General features: G+C 41.4%; 1 protein-coding gene across 1 annotated transcript in view; it reads left to right on the top strand.

Annotated features, from left to right (window-relative positions):
- Positions 1-16,988: 16,988 nt before the first annotated feature.
- Positions 16,989-19,455, top strand: part of LOC110092067 — a gene marked incomplete at its 3' end in the record, with an annotated part of 3,799 nt that continues 1,332 nt past the window's right edge. Inside the window, exons 1-4 of the mRNA XM_028694843.1 lie at positions 16,989-17,260; positions 17,326-18,073; positions 18,224-18,805; positions 19,000-19,344. Coding sequence (XP_028550676.1) covers positions 16,989-17,260; positions 17,326-18,073; positions 18,224-18,805; positions 19,000-19,344 — 1,947 coding nt within the window. The remainder of the gene's footprint in view (positions 17,261-17,325; positions 18,074-18,223; positions 18,806-18,999; positions 19,345-19,455) is intronic.

Consider the following 19,455-nt stretch of genomic DNA (forward strand, 5'->3'; position numbering starts at 1 on the left):
TGCTGCACCACACGGTGGACTCACCCTTGTTGGTGTGGTGTGTGTGGGGGGGGGGGGGGATTTTCAACTTGTATTATGGGCTAAGGAGCAGTAAGAAATGGCGGTTAGGCCATTCCATTTCTCTACTTGCGGCTAGCGAACATGGGGGGACTTCATGATGGCAATGAGTTATTTGAACTCCGGGGTTTTCCGGGGCCGGCCTTTACTTGGACCGAACAAAACAAGGATGAGAGGAGCCGGATCTATCTCCCGGCTGGATAAGGGTTCTGGTTTAGCTCGAGTATGCCTGACTTCTTTTCAGGGACTTTCAGTAGAACATTCTCACTCGTCTGGCCTCTGACCATTGCCCTTATTCTCTGCTTGGGATGTCCCTTCCTCTTTGGTGGATTTTAAAAATTAGATGGCTTTAAAATTCCCATTCTCAGTACTTTTAATGTTTTACAAACTCAAATTCAAATCAAATTTACATTAATCAATAAAGAAATCTAACCCTTGATCCATGGCAAGGTTATCCTAATTAAACAGCAGATATATATCATGCCCAAGGTAAGTTAATATTCAATCTCCATCAGTTCGTTAATATCAATCTCAAGCATTTATTATTTGAAATTTTAAAATGACTTAATTACTTCCACAACAAGAGTACAGAAAAAGTAAGTAAACAACACCATCAATTCTAAGCTGCAACCATGCATGTAGTGAAAGCTCGGAAAATCCAGCACACAACGGAAAGAGTAAACACCGGCCTAGCACTAAAACTAGAAGAGTTGGTTGTCCTAGCAAAACCATCTAAAGTGTGTGAGGCAGGCCGTGTGGTTTGGATTATTGTCCTATTAGAGGGCAAATTGGTTATAAGTTGTTTGAAGTTTTGATTGTGAAGGGACCTTAAGACTTTAGGGAAGAAGAATTAAATTGAATTTAAGTAATTAATGGAGTTGAAATTGATTTTAAGGTTGATTAATAATTTCTGGGGTTTTAGAGTGATTTTGAGTTATTGAGAATTTTTCTGGATTATTCTAATCATGTTAATCAAGTGGGGTCAAAAATTGACTTTTTTAATTATTGAGTGTTTTTCAGAAAGTTAAAATTTTATTAAATGCTTAGACCTTATACGATCAATTAGGAAGGTAGTACGCTGAAATCAGATTTTTCACACTGTTATGAAGGTTCGAAGGATTTGACCTTAGGGTTTGACCAAAAAAAAGTTGACTTTTGGACTTTGGACTGATTTTTGAAGGTTTGAAATTTGTGATAATACTAGAATTGATTTCGAGTGTGATGCAAAAATTGGAGGTTTGGTCCAATTTGGAGTTTTCTAGAGTTTAGTTATGATTTTTCAAAATTTTGTATTTTTTAAGAATTATTAAATTGTATAAAATTGTTTTAATGATTTTTGCTTCAAATGAACTCCAAACGTCCTATTGAAAATCACTCCGCCCCGACAGGTCAGGGAATCGACCTAAGAAGAGATTTACAAGTGTTTGGAAATTTTTTTTGGAATTTAAATTTTTTTAATTAATTAAAATTAATTAAACATTGAATTTCACTTAAAAATTAAATTAAAGCCAGATTTGCTATAAATTGAAATGTTAATTTTAATTTGAAATTTATTAAGATTTATTTTGGTCCCAGGTTAGAGGGTGGTTTTTTTGTATTTTTTGGGATTTAAAAAATTGAATTTATTACATTTTTTGGAAGTTTTAATTGCTTAATTAAGGCGTTAATTTTGACTTGTTTAATTTTTTATTGACTTAAATGAACTCCAAATTTAATAAGATATTGAACCTAAGGTTTTATATTGCTTCACTAAGTTAAAGGTGTCTCAAGTTCACCCATATGGGAATGTGGTAGAAATGTTCCTAGGATTTTCTAAGTTTTCTAGACCTGTGTCCTTAATTCATTTTCCCTAGGTGGTCTCTACTGTTTTAAACTGGCTTGAAATTTGGTGTGCCTAACCATGGGAATACCATGCATCCATATCACCAGAAATTTTCACCAAACAAAAAAATTGAGAATTTAACGAGGTATGAATTTTCAAAATTTAGGTCCAAAAGGACCCTTTTTCCTTGAAAATTCACATACAGAATCTGTTAGTATCTGACCCTAGAAAAAATCAGGTAACATGATAAGATACCCAATAACTATTTCTACCAAAATTTAGGCTAAGTTGATCACCTGGATTGTGAGAAATTGGCAAAAAATATTTCAAACAAAATTACAAAATATCGTCACATTTCAGAGACTAAATCAACTTGATTTGGATTTTAATTTTAAATAAAATAATACATACAATTACCTTTCCAACCGAGCCCAAGAACGTTAAAATTGGGTGAACTATTGTCGATTTTCTATGAATTTGGAAGCATCTGGGCTATTTTTTGATTTTTTTTTAAAGTTTTCCTTGGGTCAAATTGACCGTGGAATTGGCGGCGCCCAATGAGAAACGCGCCACGTTGGCGGGCTGGCCCGCCACTTAACCACGTTCATCACCCGTGTTCATGAAAGTATGGCCAGATCTGGGCCGGTCCGATCACGCTGAAGGCGCGATCGAACGGCTCTGGATATACTTAAGAGCTTAGAAAAATTCAAATGCCCATAACTTTCAAAATAACTCAACGAAATTGCCACGAAATTTAAACTGGAGCTACGACGGGCAACATGATCTAAACAATTAAACCTGAAGTTTGAGGCTCCATGCATTGTTAGATTTGCTACAGTTTCAAAAATTAAATTTGAAATAAAAACGGCAAATAGCATACAATCCAACCGCGAATTTTGTGTTCTTTGGGGCTCGTTAGAAATTCTGCAGAGTGATCATCTACAACTCTCATGAAGGGACACCAATGAGCTGGAAATCTCGTTGGATCGAAAGTTTATATTTGAAAACTCCTCTTTCTCTCTCTAGGCTGCCTCTCTCCCTTCACCATGGAGGCTTTTGGAGGCTTGGGATTTGTGGGGGAAAGCTTGGAAGGTGCTAGAGTAATATCTGGAGATGATTTTTGGAGGTTTTAGGGTTTGTAATAGGGCTTCTGGCATTAGATGAACTTCAATGGATGAGAGTTTTTTGAAGGAGAGTCCTCCTGATTGAGGTGGTTTTTCCCTATTGAGATGTCCCCTGGCCAAATGAATGGCTGGTGATGAATTGGGGAGCTCCTAGAACTGCTTCCACGTGTCCCTAGAAGTGCGGGGTGCAGCAGAGATCAAAGTACAAGAGGTACATGGGAGGTAGGAATAACTCATTTTTGCCCTCTTTATGGACATGTGGGATAGAGGGGAGCCATTGGATCATGATCCAAAGGCTAGGATAGGCCCTAAGAAGCTTCTAGAAGTCTAATCCAAATGGTCTGGGAGTAATTTTGATAGTTAAAATGGAATTAAGTTTAGAGATGTTTTTTTTTAAGCAAAGGAGTTTAAACCACTCAAATAAGGCCCATTGTTGACTGTTTTGGGACCAGTCAAAAACATGCCCACATGGGCTTGTGAGTGGGCATGAAAGGAAGTTGTTGAGCTAAGTCATTTGAAACTTGGAGAGGTTTGATGCATTTAAAATTGAGGTTTGAAGGCATGAAAAGGGAATTTTGAATTAGGTTTAACCAAATTTAAAAGTGACTTTAATCAAAATGGCCATGATGATTAGCCAAAAATTTAGATCATGATTATGCTTATTTATTCGGCAGTTATTAATTTGAAGCTTGAAAAGGGGTTTAAATGGTTTGAAATTGAGTTAAATAACCTATTTAAATATCAAAGGGCATTTAGCGTCACTAGGTTGATTTTGGTCAAACCAGGTTGACCCGAGACCCGAATTTGGGCTCAACAAATTTGGTTTTGATATTTTTTGAGCTATTGGAGGTGGGTTTCTATGGTTTTTTGAAAAATGTCAAATTTGGGTCAAAATAACCTATTTTTGACCTTAAAATGGCCCTATTTTTTGGTCAACCTAGATGTTGACTTTGTCAACCAGGTTGAACCAGGCGTCTAGAAATGGGCTCAATCAATTTGAAAATGACATTTGCAGGACATTGAAGGTCGGTCTCCAAGTCTGGGGAGGTCAAATCAAAAGTCAAAATGGTCTGTTTTGACCTTTAAAGGGCTTATTTTGAGTCCAACCTAGGTTGAACTTGGGCTTAATTAGGTTGACCCAGCGGTCTGGGTCAGGTCAACATGTTTTTTTTGGGGAAGGGGGGAAAAAATTTTGGGGGGGGGGGGGGGAAAACAAAATTTTTTTTAAAAGCCAATAGAAGTGGTTCCATGGCTCAAAGAGTCATTTGGCGGTTCAAAAAAAACACCTGTTTGTACCCTTAAAGGCCTCGTTAGCGTCAACTCAGTGACTTTGGTCAACCAGTTGACCCAGGGCCTAGAGAATGGTCCGACGGTGTTTGGTTTGATATTTGAAACTATTTGCTGGGGAGGGTGGTTTCAAGCGATATTTGGAGGTCGTTTGGTTTGAAAATCGATGTTTGAACCCCTAAAGGGGTTATTTTGAGTCAAAAGGTCGATTTGGTCAAAAAGCGGCCTTGACCAGAGAAGGGCTTGAATTCAGTGCACTCCTATGTGATTAGGATGCATTGGAAAAGGTTTCTGGGATTTGATTTGAAAAAGGGCATGTTTGAAGTCTTTGAAAAAAAGTCAAAATGCGCTTTAAAGGGCATTTTGGTCCATTTTGGAGGATCATGCTCACTGGGGCTGAGATGAGTCCAGAAAGATTCAGTTTAAATTGATCAACATATCAAAATAATGATTCTACAAGTGACTAGAGGCTTTGGTGAAGCTTCTCTCAAGGGTCAGAATTTTGAAAGTTGATCAGGGGTCCAGTGGCATTGGCCGTAAATATTTGAAGGTTTTATAGGCTTTGAATTTTGAGTTTTATTCTGGATAGAGGAGCTCAAATCGAGGCTTCAAATTTGGAGGGGTTACTTCTAGAGAACATGTCTTGATCAGTATTCAACTGACAGACTCTTGAATTGATGTCATTTGATTGCGGTTTCGAAGTGCTTTGAAAATTCATTAGGAAAGGCCTTTAGGAAGGGCTTTTGGATTTAGGATTTGGTTCTGGATTTTGGATTTGATTCTGGATTTTGAGTTTGATTAATTAAGTTTGAATTATCTTAAATCATTTATGATCATTTGGAGGATCATAATTGATTGATTTTAGGTTTTGAAGTTTGATCAGAAACCAAGATCAAGATTTTGAAACTGAGAGATTAAGATCTTGAGCTAGGACTGGAGTCTGGATTTGATTGAGGTTTAAATTTGAATTGAGATCTGGTGTTGGCTCCAAGGTCAGGATTGGTTGAAGTTTTGAATTGATTTATGAGGATCTAAATTAATTCTCAAGTTTGGATTGATCTATTGATCTAGGTAGCTCCTAAGGCATTGAAAGGAAGATTCCATGGGGTCTGGATCTAGGAGAATCTTAGGGTCTAAAATAGATCCTAAAGGTTGAAGTCTAGAAAAATCTTAGGACTACAATAGATTCTAAATATTAGATTCTAGAAAGGATTCATTTAGGATCTAGAATAGATCATAAGGTCTAAAGATCTAATGAGGAATCCTAGGGGTTTTAGATTGATTTGGGAGAAGATCCTAAGGTGAAGGTAGATCCTAGGGTCAGGGAGTCTAAGGATTTGATCCTAGATCTAAGCAGTAAATCCAAGGGTCGGGGATTATAGGTGAGATCCTAGAGTTTGGATTGGTCAGTGATTAAATGATCTGGGGTTCAGGACTGGTCAAGTGCCGCATAACAAAAATGAGCGTCAACAATTTTTTTCTACAAAAACTTAAAAGGAAAAAATTTTCATTTCGGGTTCAACAAAAATTTTTAAAAGAGGGTTTATAAATTTTTAAAACTACCAATTTACCCCTCTCTGGTAGCCTTGGGTCATTAACTTAGGTCTAACAAACCTATTTACTAGACTCAACAGTGGTAGTCAAAGCTTTGTTCAAAATCATAAGTTTGAACCTTTTTTATTACGTAGATGGCCTACATTCGGAAACCGAAACACACCTGTAAGGTTACCTATACTAGACCTTCCACTCTTTGGATAAATATTCCTTTTGATTTTTGGAAAAAACACGGCATGTCTATTTTCTTACAGTTACTTGATATATCGTATGTGTGGATCTAGTCCAGGAAGGTTGTTACACAAAAATACCACTAGTGGATAGTTTGATTGGAGTTAGGGTAGAAACACTTTTTGCTGATTGGACATATAAGAAGAACTTTGACTTAGTACAATTAAATCGCCAAATATCTTAAATAGTTTCTTTTGTGCTTTTTAAAATCTGAAGGGACTACAGCGGGGTTTCCACTTGCAAAAAAGCGGAAAAGAAACATATGGATAGATTTTGTAATAACTTATGAAAGGGACAAATGAGGGTTAAACCAATTAAGACTCAAATATCTTGTTACATGACTTGAATTGTTTTCGCATTGAACCTAATGATCTATTTCTTAACATGTTACTCAAAAGATTCACACAAGATTGTCACTTTCTTTGCATGCACTTGGTAGGGAATGTAACTAATGCTTTGAAATGGTTAATAAAATCCTTCGATGATTTAATTACTGCTTATGATGCCTAAAATTGATTGCAATTACAGAGTTCTAAGATCTTTAACATTTACTATATGACAATCTTCTTGGTTCACTCATTGCTTTTGAGCACGGAAGGGTAAGTCAAAAAAAATATTTGAGCAGCTCGTGAACACGAAAGCGAGAATAATATTGCACTAAAGTGAAGAGTCTGAGAGTGGAACACGTCACAAACTTTGAGGATGAAGACGAATTGCATTTGATGGAACCTAGATAATCAGAAGAAAGACTTTTTTAAAGAGGAACCAAATATGATTGCCAGCCAATGGAATAGAGGTAAGTTAACAGAAATGGAAGCGTTTTTCTAATGAAGTTGATTTGTTAGGATGCAGGAAACCAAGTCATATCAAGACTGATTGTCCAAAACTCCAAAGCCACTCCTAGCAAGGAGGAAGGGTAGAGGGGAGGAAAAAGAAAACCCATTGGTAAGAAGGGCAAGAAGAGTATTCAAAAGAGCTGTTTCTGGGGCGGACTCAGCTTCAGACTCATCTGAGACTTAAAAAGAAGAAGAAGTCAACCAACCTGCGTTAGAGGGCAGAAATCGTTTGGATCACTCAGATCAAGAAGAGGATTGCTTCTCCACATTAAGACCTCGTGAGAGCATTATATTACCTGGACAGGCGGATGTTCAAAGCATCATGAACTGGAGATACTGCTCAATTTATAACGCTGGAAGCAGGAAATAGGAGGGCAAGGTACACTTGGAGATAATACCACCAAAGAAAGTGGTTAGATTCTGGTATGATCTTGGAAAATTTCAAAAAACTTTTTTTTATAGACAATGTGTTATTGGTTTGAGGCTTTTAAAAACATTTCATTTGTTACAAGTATTAGTCAGCTATATGACAGGGTTATAATATAAAATTTTTACCTACTAGCTGCATATTTAAAGCCAAATGCGAAAAGAAGTTTTTAAAATGGAAAAAAGGGCTGGGGTAAACAATCGGTTTACATTGCTCAGATTTGGAATTCATATTCAAAAACTTTCCTACTGCTTTTTGCTTTGAACAAACTGTTTCTGATTAAATCATTGGCTTTGGCCATGGAGACTTTGTCATTCTAAGTATGAAGAACCTTAGAGAATTTACCCAAAAGAACTTAGTTGAGAGGTTATTACCAAAAACTAGGACTTTACTTAAGGACCACCTTTGTTGATGCATGTTTAATTAGGAAAAATAGTGAAGTCATCTTTTAAGTTCCAATAAGGATCTTTAGGAACCAGTTACACCTTTGAAATTCTTTCATATTGGATCTTTTGGACCAGATAGCGGAACTGTGAGTCTAGAGGGAAGGTATGACGGATTTAATTATTAGTGGATGATTCTCAATATCACTTGGGTTAGATTCTTTTTCTAAGATGTGAATTCATTTGAGGAATTTTTCAGAAATTTTTTAAACTTGGAATTCAAAGAAAACTTTAGGATGTGAAATAATTTTCTTTACAAAGTGTCATGGAAGGGAGAATTTGAAATGGAACAAGATTTGAAAATTTTTGTAAAGAAAAAAAGACATGATCATAAATTTTTCTACCACCAGAACCCCTCAACAAAATGGGGTAAGTGAAAGGGGAAAAATATAGAACATTAATAGAAAGCTGCCCGAGGCAATGTTGGCAAGGAATTACTCACTTCCTAGATATTTTGGGCTGTGAGGCGGTTAGCAATTGCATGTTATGTTCCTGAAATAGGGTGAATGTGCAGATCAAAATTTAAATAAAACACCCTATGTAGTTGCCTAAAAGGCCAGAACACCTAACTGTTCTCATTGTGCATGTTTTGGCTTGCAAGGTGTTCATTCATAAACATTTTGGAAAATTCGGCCTAGGAAAATTTGAATCCAAAATTACGATGAAGCTGAATTTTGTTGGATATTCAAGTGTTGCGAAAATTCTTATATTGGGTATTCAACAAAAGAACTTTCGGTTCATTGAAGAAACCACACATGTTGTATTTGATGAATCTAGAAATATTGGGAAAGAGCCAAATGTTCGTTGAAGATGAGATTGAGGAAACTCCCAAAAGATGGATAGATTTAAACTGGAAGAAAATATGAAAAGAGAATTTGGAAAGAGAAAACCTTTGCCTAGGAAATTTGAGGATTTTCTAAAAAACCACCCATTGAGAATTGATTTATAATTGAACCTGAGTGAGGTGTTAGAACTAGGCGTTTGGATTAACAGAAGTCAATCATTCAGCCTTTATTTTCAACATAGAAACCCCACTAATATGATCAAGCACTTTCTGCATGAATTTTTGATATTGGGCCATGCAAGAAGGAGTGAATCAATTTGTAAGATAATAATAAGTTTGGGGAATTAACTACAAGGCTAAAAGAATTTCAAAGTGTTGTTGGAACCAACAGGGGTGTTCAAAAATAAATGAAGACTCAGGAGTAGTCATTTAGAAATAAGGCTACGACTAGATTTTAGTTTCTAAAGAGATATAATTCAAATGAAGGAATGATTTTGAGGAGTGGTGGGAAAAATATCTTGTGTCACCACGGCAGAGATTTTGATTTCTCCTATTTTTGTAATCAAATACTGCCATTGAGGGATAAAAAGTACGGTCTTGAGAGGCCGACACAATATTCTAATGGATTCAAATATCAAAAAATGGCGTTTGAAAATGATTATTCTATAATCAAGCATAGTTCAAAGAATAACATATCTTCTTCAAAGCATGAACATTGAAATCCTATATAATATGTTAAAAATATAAATTACAACGTTTTTGAAAAAGTTTATTCATTCTTTTTATTTAGATATTGACAAGAAAAATATTATATCATCTTAAAAGACGAACATAAACATTCTTCCAAATATCCAAAAGCGGAGGAATGAGTTTTATTAAAATTCATTATTTTCAAAGTTGAATATAACAGTATATATTATATCTATCTAAAAAGATAATATAATAACATTCTAACAAAGTCAATTCAAAATTGAAATAGTTTTTAAAAAATGGAATTCTACGTTCCCCCCAAAAAAAAAAAAGATTCTTTCCTCTTGTTTTATACGAAATAAAATAAGGTTTATTTTAGTATGTGGGCGTTCTCAAACTCCCTATAGGAGCAAAAGCTCCTATAGTAATTATATCATTTAGAGAGAAACCACCTAAGGAAAACTCTCCGATTAAAGTAGTGATTTTCATACCTTTTTAGTACAAAAGTTTAAAGGACAAGGAAAACAGGAAATAGGAATTTTTCAAGGAGGAAAGCTCAATGTTGAACATTTATTAGCGCGGTCAAAGAAGAAAAAATAGGAGGTGTCGATTCTTGAGAAGCTTCAGAGACAAACCTTCAGCCTTAACCCTATGTTGAGGCTTTACATTTTAAGAGAAAATTTATAGTTTTTTCAAAGTTGACATTTTATTAGAAATTGGGATTATATTTCCCCGAGGCGAAGGAACTTAGATTAAAAAAGAATCTGCCTCAGAACCGTAATCTATTTGGGGTACTACAAAGAGGACCCGAAATCTAAACTAATGAAGTGTAAATCTGGACTTAACCCCGGCCGGATTTGTGGGAAAGCCAGCTAACCACCCTAGGCGCTTTAAAACTATGTGTCCCAGTCGGCTTATGAAGATGGGTAGGATGTTGCTTAAAAGTTTAAAGGAATTGGGGGCATCTTAAGACCAGTTCTTAATTGGCCCCTTAACTTATCTGTAGGGAGAAATATCTAAAAATGCAATTAATATTTTAGACCTCTTTTTAATTTGTATCTAATGCAATGCATGCTAGATTGACTCAAATGCATAAATGATAATGAGCAGTTTATAAAAAAAATTAGGCTTAGAAAAATAGGTTTTTCCCTAGAAGATTGCACAAACTTCCCCTTGAACAGAACTGCACCTCATAGTCAAGTTGGTCTGCCAGAACCCGCAGCGCGGGGAGGTGCCTAACAAGGAAGGAGAAAAGTCATTAACTATGTTTTTATGGCTGACTCTCGGCGGGGTCCCGAGCTTTACTTCCTTTAGATCGTTTAGAGTTACTATGTGACCTAAAAATTTTTATTTAAAAATTACAAGTAGAAGAATTTAAGCGATTAACCCTTACGAAAAAAATCTCTCGATTCGAATCCAGGCTAAAACAAAAAAATACGGCCATGCAAGATCTAAAAAATTCTACTGCACAAACAATGTAAAAACAATCAAATTTTAAATAATCCAAATATATGTCCAATGTCCAATGTACATATTACACCCAGAATTACAGGAAAGTAAAGTGGCGGGCACCACTGACACAAACCCGGATTCTAATCCTAAGAAAGATGCAAGGATTTTGAAAGGGATGTAATACTGTTCTTTTGGAATCTTTCATTCTTCATTTTCCCTTCCTTCAATTTTCATTATGTCTTTTCTTCTTCTACGAACTTCTTCAGGTCCGTCCGGGTTCTGGATATCAAATGAAAAAGAAACTTCATCCTTTAAGAGGGGGTATTTTCTTTTTAATTTTGGATATTGAATCATCCTAATTTGGCTTTCCAAATAAAAGAGAATAATCCTTTAAGGTATATTCTCTTTTCTTTGGATCCCAAATGGATGTGTAAAAATCCCACTTTCAAAACACTTTCACAATTTTCAAACTCATTTTACATATACATTTACATTTCACAGAAAGAAAAAGAAAATCAAACCACCTGCAGGGTTATTTCTAAAAACAATTTTTATAATAAAAATTCATTCCCAAGCAGTTATATATAAAGCATTTAAATTAAAATCACTCCAGCCACACTTGGCCACCACCTTCCTTTTCATTTGGGGCTAAAGCCAGCCCTGAAATCTCTCTCTTTGTGTTTTGGTAGGCCATTCCATTTCTCTACTGCGGCTAGCGAAATGGGGGACTTCATGATGGCAAATGAGTTAGTTGATCCGGGGTTTTCCGGGCCGGCCTTTACTTGGACCAACAACAAGGATGAGAGGAGCCGGATCTATTCCCGGCTGGATAGGTTCCTGGTTAGCTCGAGTATCCTGGACTTCTTTCAGGGACTTTAGGTCAGACATCTCACTCGTCTGGCCTCTGACCATTGCCCTATTCTCTGCTCGCTGCGGGAGGGGGTCAGGAGGACGCCTTCACGGTGGATGAAGTTTGAGGACTATTGGGCCAGTTACCCAGCGGCGTGGAAATTGGTTCTGGACAAATGGAAGGTTCCCGACCTGGGTTCTGAGGCGGCCAAATTGCAGAAAAAATGCCAACGGTCTCTAAGGGCCTTGTTCTTTTGGAACAAGAACAAATTCAAGGAGCTAAATCAGCTTAAGGAAATGCTGGACAAGGAGATCCGTACTCTGCAGGAGTATGAGTGCTCGCCGGCAGGGCTGTCGGAAACTCAGAATGAGTCTCTGAGGTATAAGGTTCAATTGCTAAACTCTACTCTTACCCGCATTATGACTTGGTGGGGGCAACGTGCAAAGGTAAGGTGGATTGAGGTTGGGGATGACAACTCTCGTTTCTTTCATTCTATGGCCTCTGCGAGAAGGCGCTCCAATCGCATTGTTCAACTGAGGCTTCCGGATGGGCAATTGACTTTCGAGCATGATAAAATTGTGGAAATGGTCCAGGAATTCTTTGAACAAAAGTGGAAGGGGAATAACATTGAGGAACTGGGGTGGCCGAACCTGGGTTCCCATTCCGCTATTTTAGCTCAGGCTACTGCACAGCTGGATAGGGAGGTTACTGGTGAGGAGATTCGGCAAGCGGTTGGTTCTTTGGGGCAGAATCGGGCTCCAGGCAGGGACGGCATTACGTCTCTTTCTTCAAATATTTTTGGGACATTGTGGGGGGAACAAGTCTCTCTGGCTTGTCTGGAATTTTTTCGGACCGGGATTATGGAACCGAGCTGGAAGGATACGGTGATTATCCTGCTTCTTAAAACTTCTAATCTGGAGCATCCGTCCATGTTCAGACCTATTAGCCTCTGTCAAACCATCTACAAAATTGTGGCTAAGATTTTGGTTAACCGCATGAAAGGTATTCTGCCCAGACTTATCTCGGAGGAGCAAGCTGCTTTTGTTCCCGGAAGATCTATTTCGCACCATTGTCTGTTGGGCCAGGAGATAATGAATAAGTTTAAAGTTTCTAAGGCTGGTGCGGGGTGGTTTGCTATGAAGGCCGATATGGAACAGGCCTACGATAAAATGAGCTGGAGGACGCTCGAACTTATATTGGAAAGAATGGGTTTCCCTCAACGCTTCTGTGCTTAGGTGCTGAGCTGCGTTCGTGCACCCCGCTTCTCGATTATGGTCAACGACCAACTGACGGAGAGTATTGTGGCTGGTTGTGGCTTCCGGCAGGGGTGCCTGCTATTCCCGTACTTGTTCATTATCTGCTCGGAGCTTCTGTCGTTGCACTTCCACCAGAACTATCCCGAGCTGGGAGTGCAGATCCGGACGGGGGGACCTTTGGTCTCCCACCTCCTTTATGCTGACGATGTTTTGTGTTTTGCAGGTGCCACCATCCCCAATGTACGAAAGGTTTTGTCGATTCTGGAGGAGTACTGCGCCTGGACGGGTCAGAAGATTAACAAGAACAAATCTGTTATTTTGTTTGGCAAAACCAATGCTTCCTCTACCAGGTCCCGTCTTGCTAGGCTTGCGGGATGCCATATGGTGGAGGAGATGGAGTACCTTGGGATCAAGCTCGCGCTGAGAAGACTGAGGAAAGTGGACTTTGGCTCGCTGTTGCAAAGGATCCGGGGCCACACCCTCTCTTGGGGTATTCGTCACTTATCGTTGGCCGGCAAGATCACCCTGATTAATTCCGTGTTACTTCCCCTTTCTGTTTACGCAATGTCACATACTTTGGTGCCTCGGGGGGTTCTAACTGAAATTGAGAGGATCTGTCGCAGTTTCCTTTGGGACCGTGACGCCGAGCATAGGAGCTTGCACTATGCGCCGTGGAGGAGCCTCGCTAGGCCCAGGCGTTTGGGCGGCTTGGGTTTTCATGATAGCAGTAACTGGACTGGCCCGCTAAGGGCGAGGATCACCTGGGATTTCTTAAACAAGCTGCAGAGTCTTCTCAACAGGTGCCTGGGGCACAAGTACGGGGGGTGGCCTTGGGCGCATGTCACAAACGCGGGCACTCTGTCGGATGGAAGGTGATTTGCAGTGGGGCGGCAAGCCTGTCGGGCTGTGTCAGGTGGAGGATTTGCACGGGCTCGGACGTGGATGTGCTTAACCACGTGTGGATTTTGGACACGGCCATATCTCGTTGGCCCACGTTCTGCAATGTTGATATTGCCCAGGATTGCATAGTGGATGAATTCATTACGGTTGAACAGAGCTGGAACAAACCACTGCTGTTGATGTTTTTTGGTGAGGCTTTGGTGGATAGGATCTGTGATGTTAAAATTTGGACGGATCTATTGGTGGATACTCTTGAACTGACAGAATGCCCCCTTGGCTCTTCCGTCTCGGCTATCTTCTACAACATTTGTTCCATGAGGAGGAGGATCCAAGCTGCCCCATCCTGAAACTTGGATTGAGGCCCCGTGTGAGGATCTTTTGGTGGAGGGTGTATAAGGAGTTGATCCCTACTGGTTCGTGGCTGGATCGTCGTGGCCTTTCTTTGGATGCGGCCTGCCCTTTGGGTTGCAATCAAGAGGAGAATAGGGACCATATTACAACGCGGTGCAGGCGGCTAGGGGAGGTTCTGGGCTGGCTGGCGAATTGGGGCTTCGCCACTCCCAGATTCTCTTCGTTTGATGAGCTCCAGCTTGCCTTAAGGGGTGCTTCTACGGCTAAGGACCGCTGGAAGGTTTTATATTGCGGGGCTGTCTTTCATTGTTGGGGAAATAGGAATGCAACCAAGTTTGGCAAAATGACTAGCTCCCATCGGGCGACGGCTGCTAACATTATCGGCACCATCCAGCAGTGTTTCTTTTCATACAGCCTAGAGCAACAGTTCACCAACCAATCCTTTGGATTGTCTAGTCTCTACTCTTGGTGTCCCCCCCCCTACGGGCTGGTTGAAAATTAATGTGGACGGAGCTTTGCTCCGGTCTAATGCTGCTGGGATCGGAATTGTTATCCGGGATTGTCGGCGCCAGGGGGTTGTTGCGGCTGGTTGGAGTATAACGCATTGGGACAGCACGCAGGTCGAAATGATGGATGTGAACTACATTGGAAAACTTACCCAAGATTGGATGTACGAGGTGAGGGAGTTGTCATTGAGGGGGATAATGCCAGCGTAATGGATTACTTACAAAAAGTCAAGCAGCATGAGGGGTGGCGGCTTCGTCCGGAGGATGGGGACACGCTCGATTGGATGATGCTATTTCGTAAGGTGGTTTTTGTCCATACCTATAGACAGTATAACAAGGCGGCTCATTTTTGTGCTCAAAGAGCAATTGAGGACAATTTTGTTTGGGATATAGGAGATACTCTCAACACATGTATTCCTCAAGCTTTTTTTGACATCCTTGAGGATGATAGGAATAGTTTTTCCCCCTCTTAGGGGTTTTTTGGGGTTGGCCTTTTCTTTTTCTTGCTTTGTTGTAATTGGTAACTGTTTATGAATGCAAATGCAATGTTCAGCTCTCTCTCTCTCTCTCTCTCTCCCCCTCTCTCTCTCTCTCTCTCTCTCCCTCTCTCTTGCTCTCTCTTGTTCTTTCTGTAGCTTGCTCTCACTTGCTCTCTCTCTTACTCTCTCTCTCTCTCCCTCTCCCTCTCCCTCTCCCTCTCTCCATCTCTCTCTGCCTTGCTCTCTCTCTATCTCTTGCTCTCTCTCTATGTGTGTGTGTGTCTCTCTCTCTCTAGCTATCTATCTATCTCTCTCTCTCTCACACACACACTTGCTCTCTCTCTCTCTCTCTCTCTCTCTCTCTCTCTTTCCCCCTCTCTCTCTCTTGTACTCCCTTGCTCTTTCTTGCTTTCTATCTCTCTCTCTCCCTCTCTCACTCTTGCTCTCTCCCTTGCTCTGTTGCTCTCTCTTATTCTTTCTCTAGCTTGCTCTTTCTTTAGCTTGCTCTCTCTCTCGCTCTCTCGCTCTCTCTCTCTCTGTTTCTTTATCTATCTATCTTTCTATCTCTCTCTCTCCCTCCCTATTTATCTATCTATCTCTATCTCTTTATCTCTCTCTCTTGCTCTCTTTCTTGCTCTCTATTGCTCTCTCTTGTTATTTCTCTAGCTTGCTCTTTCTGTAGCTCTCTCTCTCTCTCTCTCTTACTCTCTCCCTTGCTCTCTCTTGCTCTCTCTTGTTCTTTCTCTAGCTTTCTCTCTCTCTCTCTCTCTCTCTCTCTCTCTCTTGCTCTCTCTTGTTCTTTCTCTAGTTTGCTCTTTCTCTAGCTTGCTCTCACACTCTATCACTCTCTCTCTGTCTTGCACTCCCTTGTGCTTTCTTGCTCTCTCTCTCTCTCTCTCCCTCTCTCTCTCTCTCTCTCTCTTTCTCTGTCTCTTGCTCTCCCTTGCTCTCTCCTACTCTCTCTTGTTCTTTCTCTAGCTTGCTCTTTCTCTAGCTTGTTCTCACTTACTTTCTCTGTCTCTCTCTCTGTCTCTCCCTCTCTCTCTCTCTTGCACTCCCTTGCTCTTTCTTGCTTTCTCTCTCTCTCTCCCTCTCTCTTGCACTCCCTTGCTCTTTCTTTCTCTCTCTCTCTCTCTCTCTCACTCACGCACTCTCTCTCTTCCTCTCTCTACCTCTCTCTCTCTCTTTCTCTCTCCTTTGCTCTCTCTTGCTCTCTTATTCTTTCTTTAGCTTTCTCTTTCTCTAGCTTGCTGTCACTTGTTCTATCTCCCTCTCTCTCTCTTCCTCTCTCTCCCTCTCCCTCTCTCTCTTCCTCTCTCTCTCGCTCTCTCACTCTCTCTTCCTCTCTCTCTCGCTCTCTCACTCTCTCTCTTCCTCTCTCTCTCGCTCTCTCACTCTCTCTCTTCCTCTCTCTCTCGCTCTCTCACTCTCTCCCTCTCTCTATCTCTCTCTCCCTTTCTCTCTCTCTATATCTCCCTCTCTCTCCCTCTCTCTCTCTCTACCTCTCTTTTTTGCTCTCTCCCTCTCCCTCTCTCTTCCTCTTTCGCTCGCTCTCTCACTCTCTCCCTCTCTCTATCTCTCTCTCCCTTTCTCTCTCTCTATCTCCCTCTCTCTCTCCCTCTCTCTCTACCTCTCTTTTTTGCTCTCTCTCTCTCTCCCTCTCTCTCTCTCTCGCCCTCTCTCTTGCTCTCTCTCTCTTTCTCTTTCTCTCTATCTATCTCTCTCTCTTTCTCCCTCTCTCTTGCTCTCCCTTGCTCTCTCTCTCTCTCTCTCCCTCTCTTGCTCTCTCTCTCTTGCTCTCTCTCTCTCTCTCTCGCTCTCTCTCTCGCACTCTCTTTCTCTCTCTCTATCTCTCTCTCCCTCTCTCTCCCTTGCTTATACCATTTGGGAGGGTAAGCCACCCAATTAGCACCTGATTCGATGTCAAACAAGCTTCGAAATGAACAGCATCTCGGCCCTCTTCTGGAACTGCAGGGGAGCCCGTAAGAAGCAAACGGGCTACTACCTGCGAAGCCTCGTTAGTAATAATGAGGTTTATTTTGTTGGGTTGACTGAAACTATGATTGAGGATGTTAATAGATTTGATGTGGACGGGATTATTAGGAAAAACTGGGATTTCCTCCATGTTCCGGCCAGTGGGCGTTCGGGGGGATTACTTGCGCTTTGGAAATGGGATGTTGTTCATTTCGAAGCTTGTTTGATGTCAATCAGGTGCTAATTGGGTGGCTTACCCTCCCAAATGGTCAAAGGTGGCTGGTTGCTGTTGTGTATGCCAGTAAGGATTACCATTCCCGGCGGGCTCTCTGGAACGATATTGGCTCGCTAATTAACGCTGAAGACCCGGTCCTTGTGGGAGGGGACTTCAATTGTTGTTTGGCTCAAGAGGAGAAGAAGGGTGGCCGGTGCTTTACTTACTCGGCGGGGGCTCAAGAAATGGCGAATTTCATGACTGATAACGACCTCCATGATTTGGGGTTCTCGGGACCCAAATTTACGTGGTCTAACAACAAGAGTGGAAGTAGTAAAATCTGGGTGCGGTTGGATCGTGTCTTGATGAACTCAGAGGGGCTGCGTCTGGCCCCGATGGCGTCTGTTAAGCACCTTATCCGACTTGCCTCAGACCACTGTCCGCTTCTGGTGTCGCTGGATTCTACGGCTCACGATAGGGGATCCAAATGGCTGCGCTTTGAGGACATTTGGCTGACCTATCCGGCTACTTGGAAATTGGTGTGGAAGAATTGGACTAAGGCGGATTTTGGTGACCCGGATGACAACCTAAATCAGAAGTGCTCGAGGACGCTGAGGGCACTGTTCTATTGGAGCCGCAATCGCCTCAAGGAGTTAGGGGAGCTTAAGTCCACGCTGGAAGACCGTATAGCGTGGTTACAGGAGGTTGAGTGCTCGTCGGTCGGTCTGATAGAGGAGCAGGATGTTGAGCTTCGCCGCGTTGCGGGAGAGCTGATTGCCACGTTGGCAAGGCTTGCTACGTGGTGGAGGCAGCGGGCCAAGACGAGATGGATTGAGGCAGGGGATGCCAATTCCCACTTCTTCCACTCTAACGCTTTTGCTCGGCGACGCAGTAACATAATAAGGGAAATCAATGACTGAAATGGGGAGATTATCAATGACCCGAAGCTTATTCGGGATGAATTCTGGAGCTTCTTTCTGATGAAGTGGAAGGAGAGGCAGTTGAGCTTAAACGATTGGCTAGAATTCCGGGAGGGTGACAAAATCCCCTCTCAATTCTGTGATGTGCTGGAGGCCGACGTCACGGAGATGGAGGTGCAGAAGGCGGTATTCAGTCTTGGTAACAACCGCTCCCTGGGGTCTGATGGTATTACTGCTTCCTTCTTAAAATTTTACTGGGAAATTATCAAGGGTGATGTCACTCGTGCCATCATCCATTTTTTTTGTACTAATACTATGTGTGAGAGTTGGAAGGAAACTTTGGTGGTGCTCATTCCTAAAACGGTCAACGCCAATCAGCCGGCCAAGTTCCGACCGATCAGCTTGTGTCAAAGCTTCTATAAAGTGGTGGCTAAAGTGTTGATCAACCGGTTGAAGCCTGTGCTCAGTGCTATTATCGGGGAAGAGCAGGGGGCATTTGTTCCGGGCAGAAGTATTATTAGCCACGGCCTGATTGCCCAGGAGGTGATGGGTAAATTCAAAGTCTTTACACAAAAATCCGGTCTTATGGCTTTGAAGGTTGACATGGAACAAGCCTACGATTGTGTGGCTTGGGAAACTCTGGAGAAGGTAATGAGGTGTATGGGCTTTAGCGATAAGTTCACCCAGTGGATCACACAGTGCATCGCTTGGCCTAAATTCACGATTTTGATCAATGGGCGGAGGACGGAGTGGATCAAGGCGGAAAGTGGCTTCCGCCAAGGCTGCCCACTGTCGCCTTATTTATTTATTCTCTATTCTGAGCTTCTTACGAAGGCCTTTAGGCAGAGGGGGTGGAGCTTGGAATCCAAGTTGCTAGACAATCGGAGAGGATCTCACACTTACTGTACGCCGATGACATATTGATTTTTGCTGAGGCTTCGCGGTATAATGCGAAGCTAATTCTGAAGCTTCTGGCGGAGTACTGTAACTGGACCGGGCAGCGGATTAATTGTGGTAAATCGACGGTGTTGTTTAACAGGAAATGCCCTCGGTGGAGACAACGGCTAATGGCTAGAAGCCTGGGATTTCGGAGGGTGCATTCCTTTGATTACCTGGGCCTGCCGATGGTGTTACATAGGCTTAATAAAGCTGACTTTGGAGGGTTGATCAAAGGCACCCAGGAAAAGGTGAACTTATGGGGTGCAAAGCAATTATCTCTAGCGGGGCGTTCGCTGTTGATTAAGACATCCCTTTTAGCGGCCCCATGTTTATGATGACTCACACTATGGTCCCACTGG

This window comes from Dendrobium catenatum, unplaced genomic scaffold (assembly GCF_001605985.2).
Source record: "Dendrobium catenatum unplaced genomic scaffold, ASM160598v2 fragScaff_scaffold_579, whole genome shotgun sequence".
Classification (NCBI taxonomy): Eukaryota; Viridiplantae; Streptophyta; class Magnoliopsida; order Asparagales; family Orchidaceae; genus Dendrobium; species Dendrobium catenatum.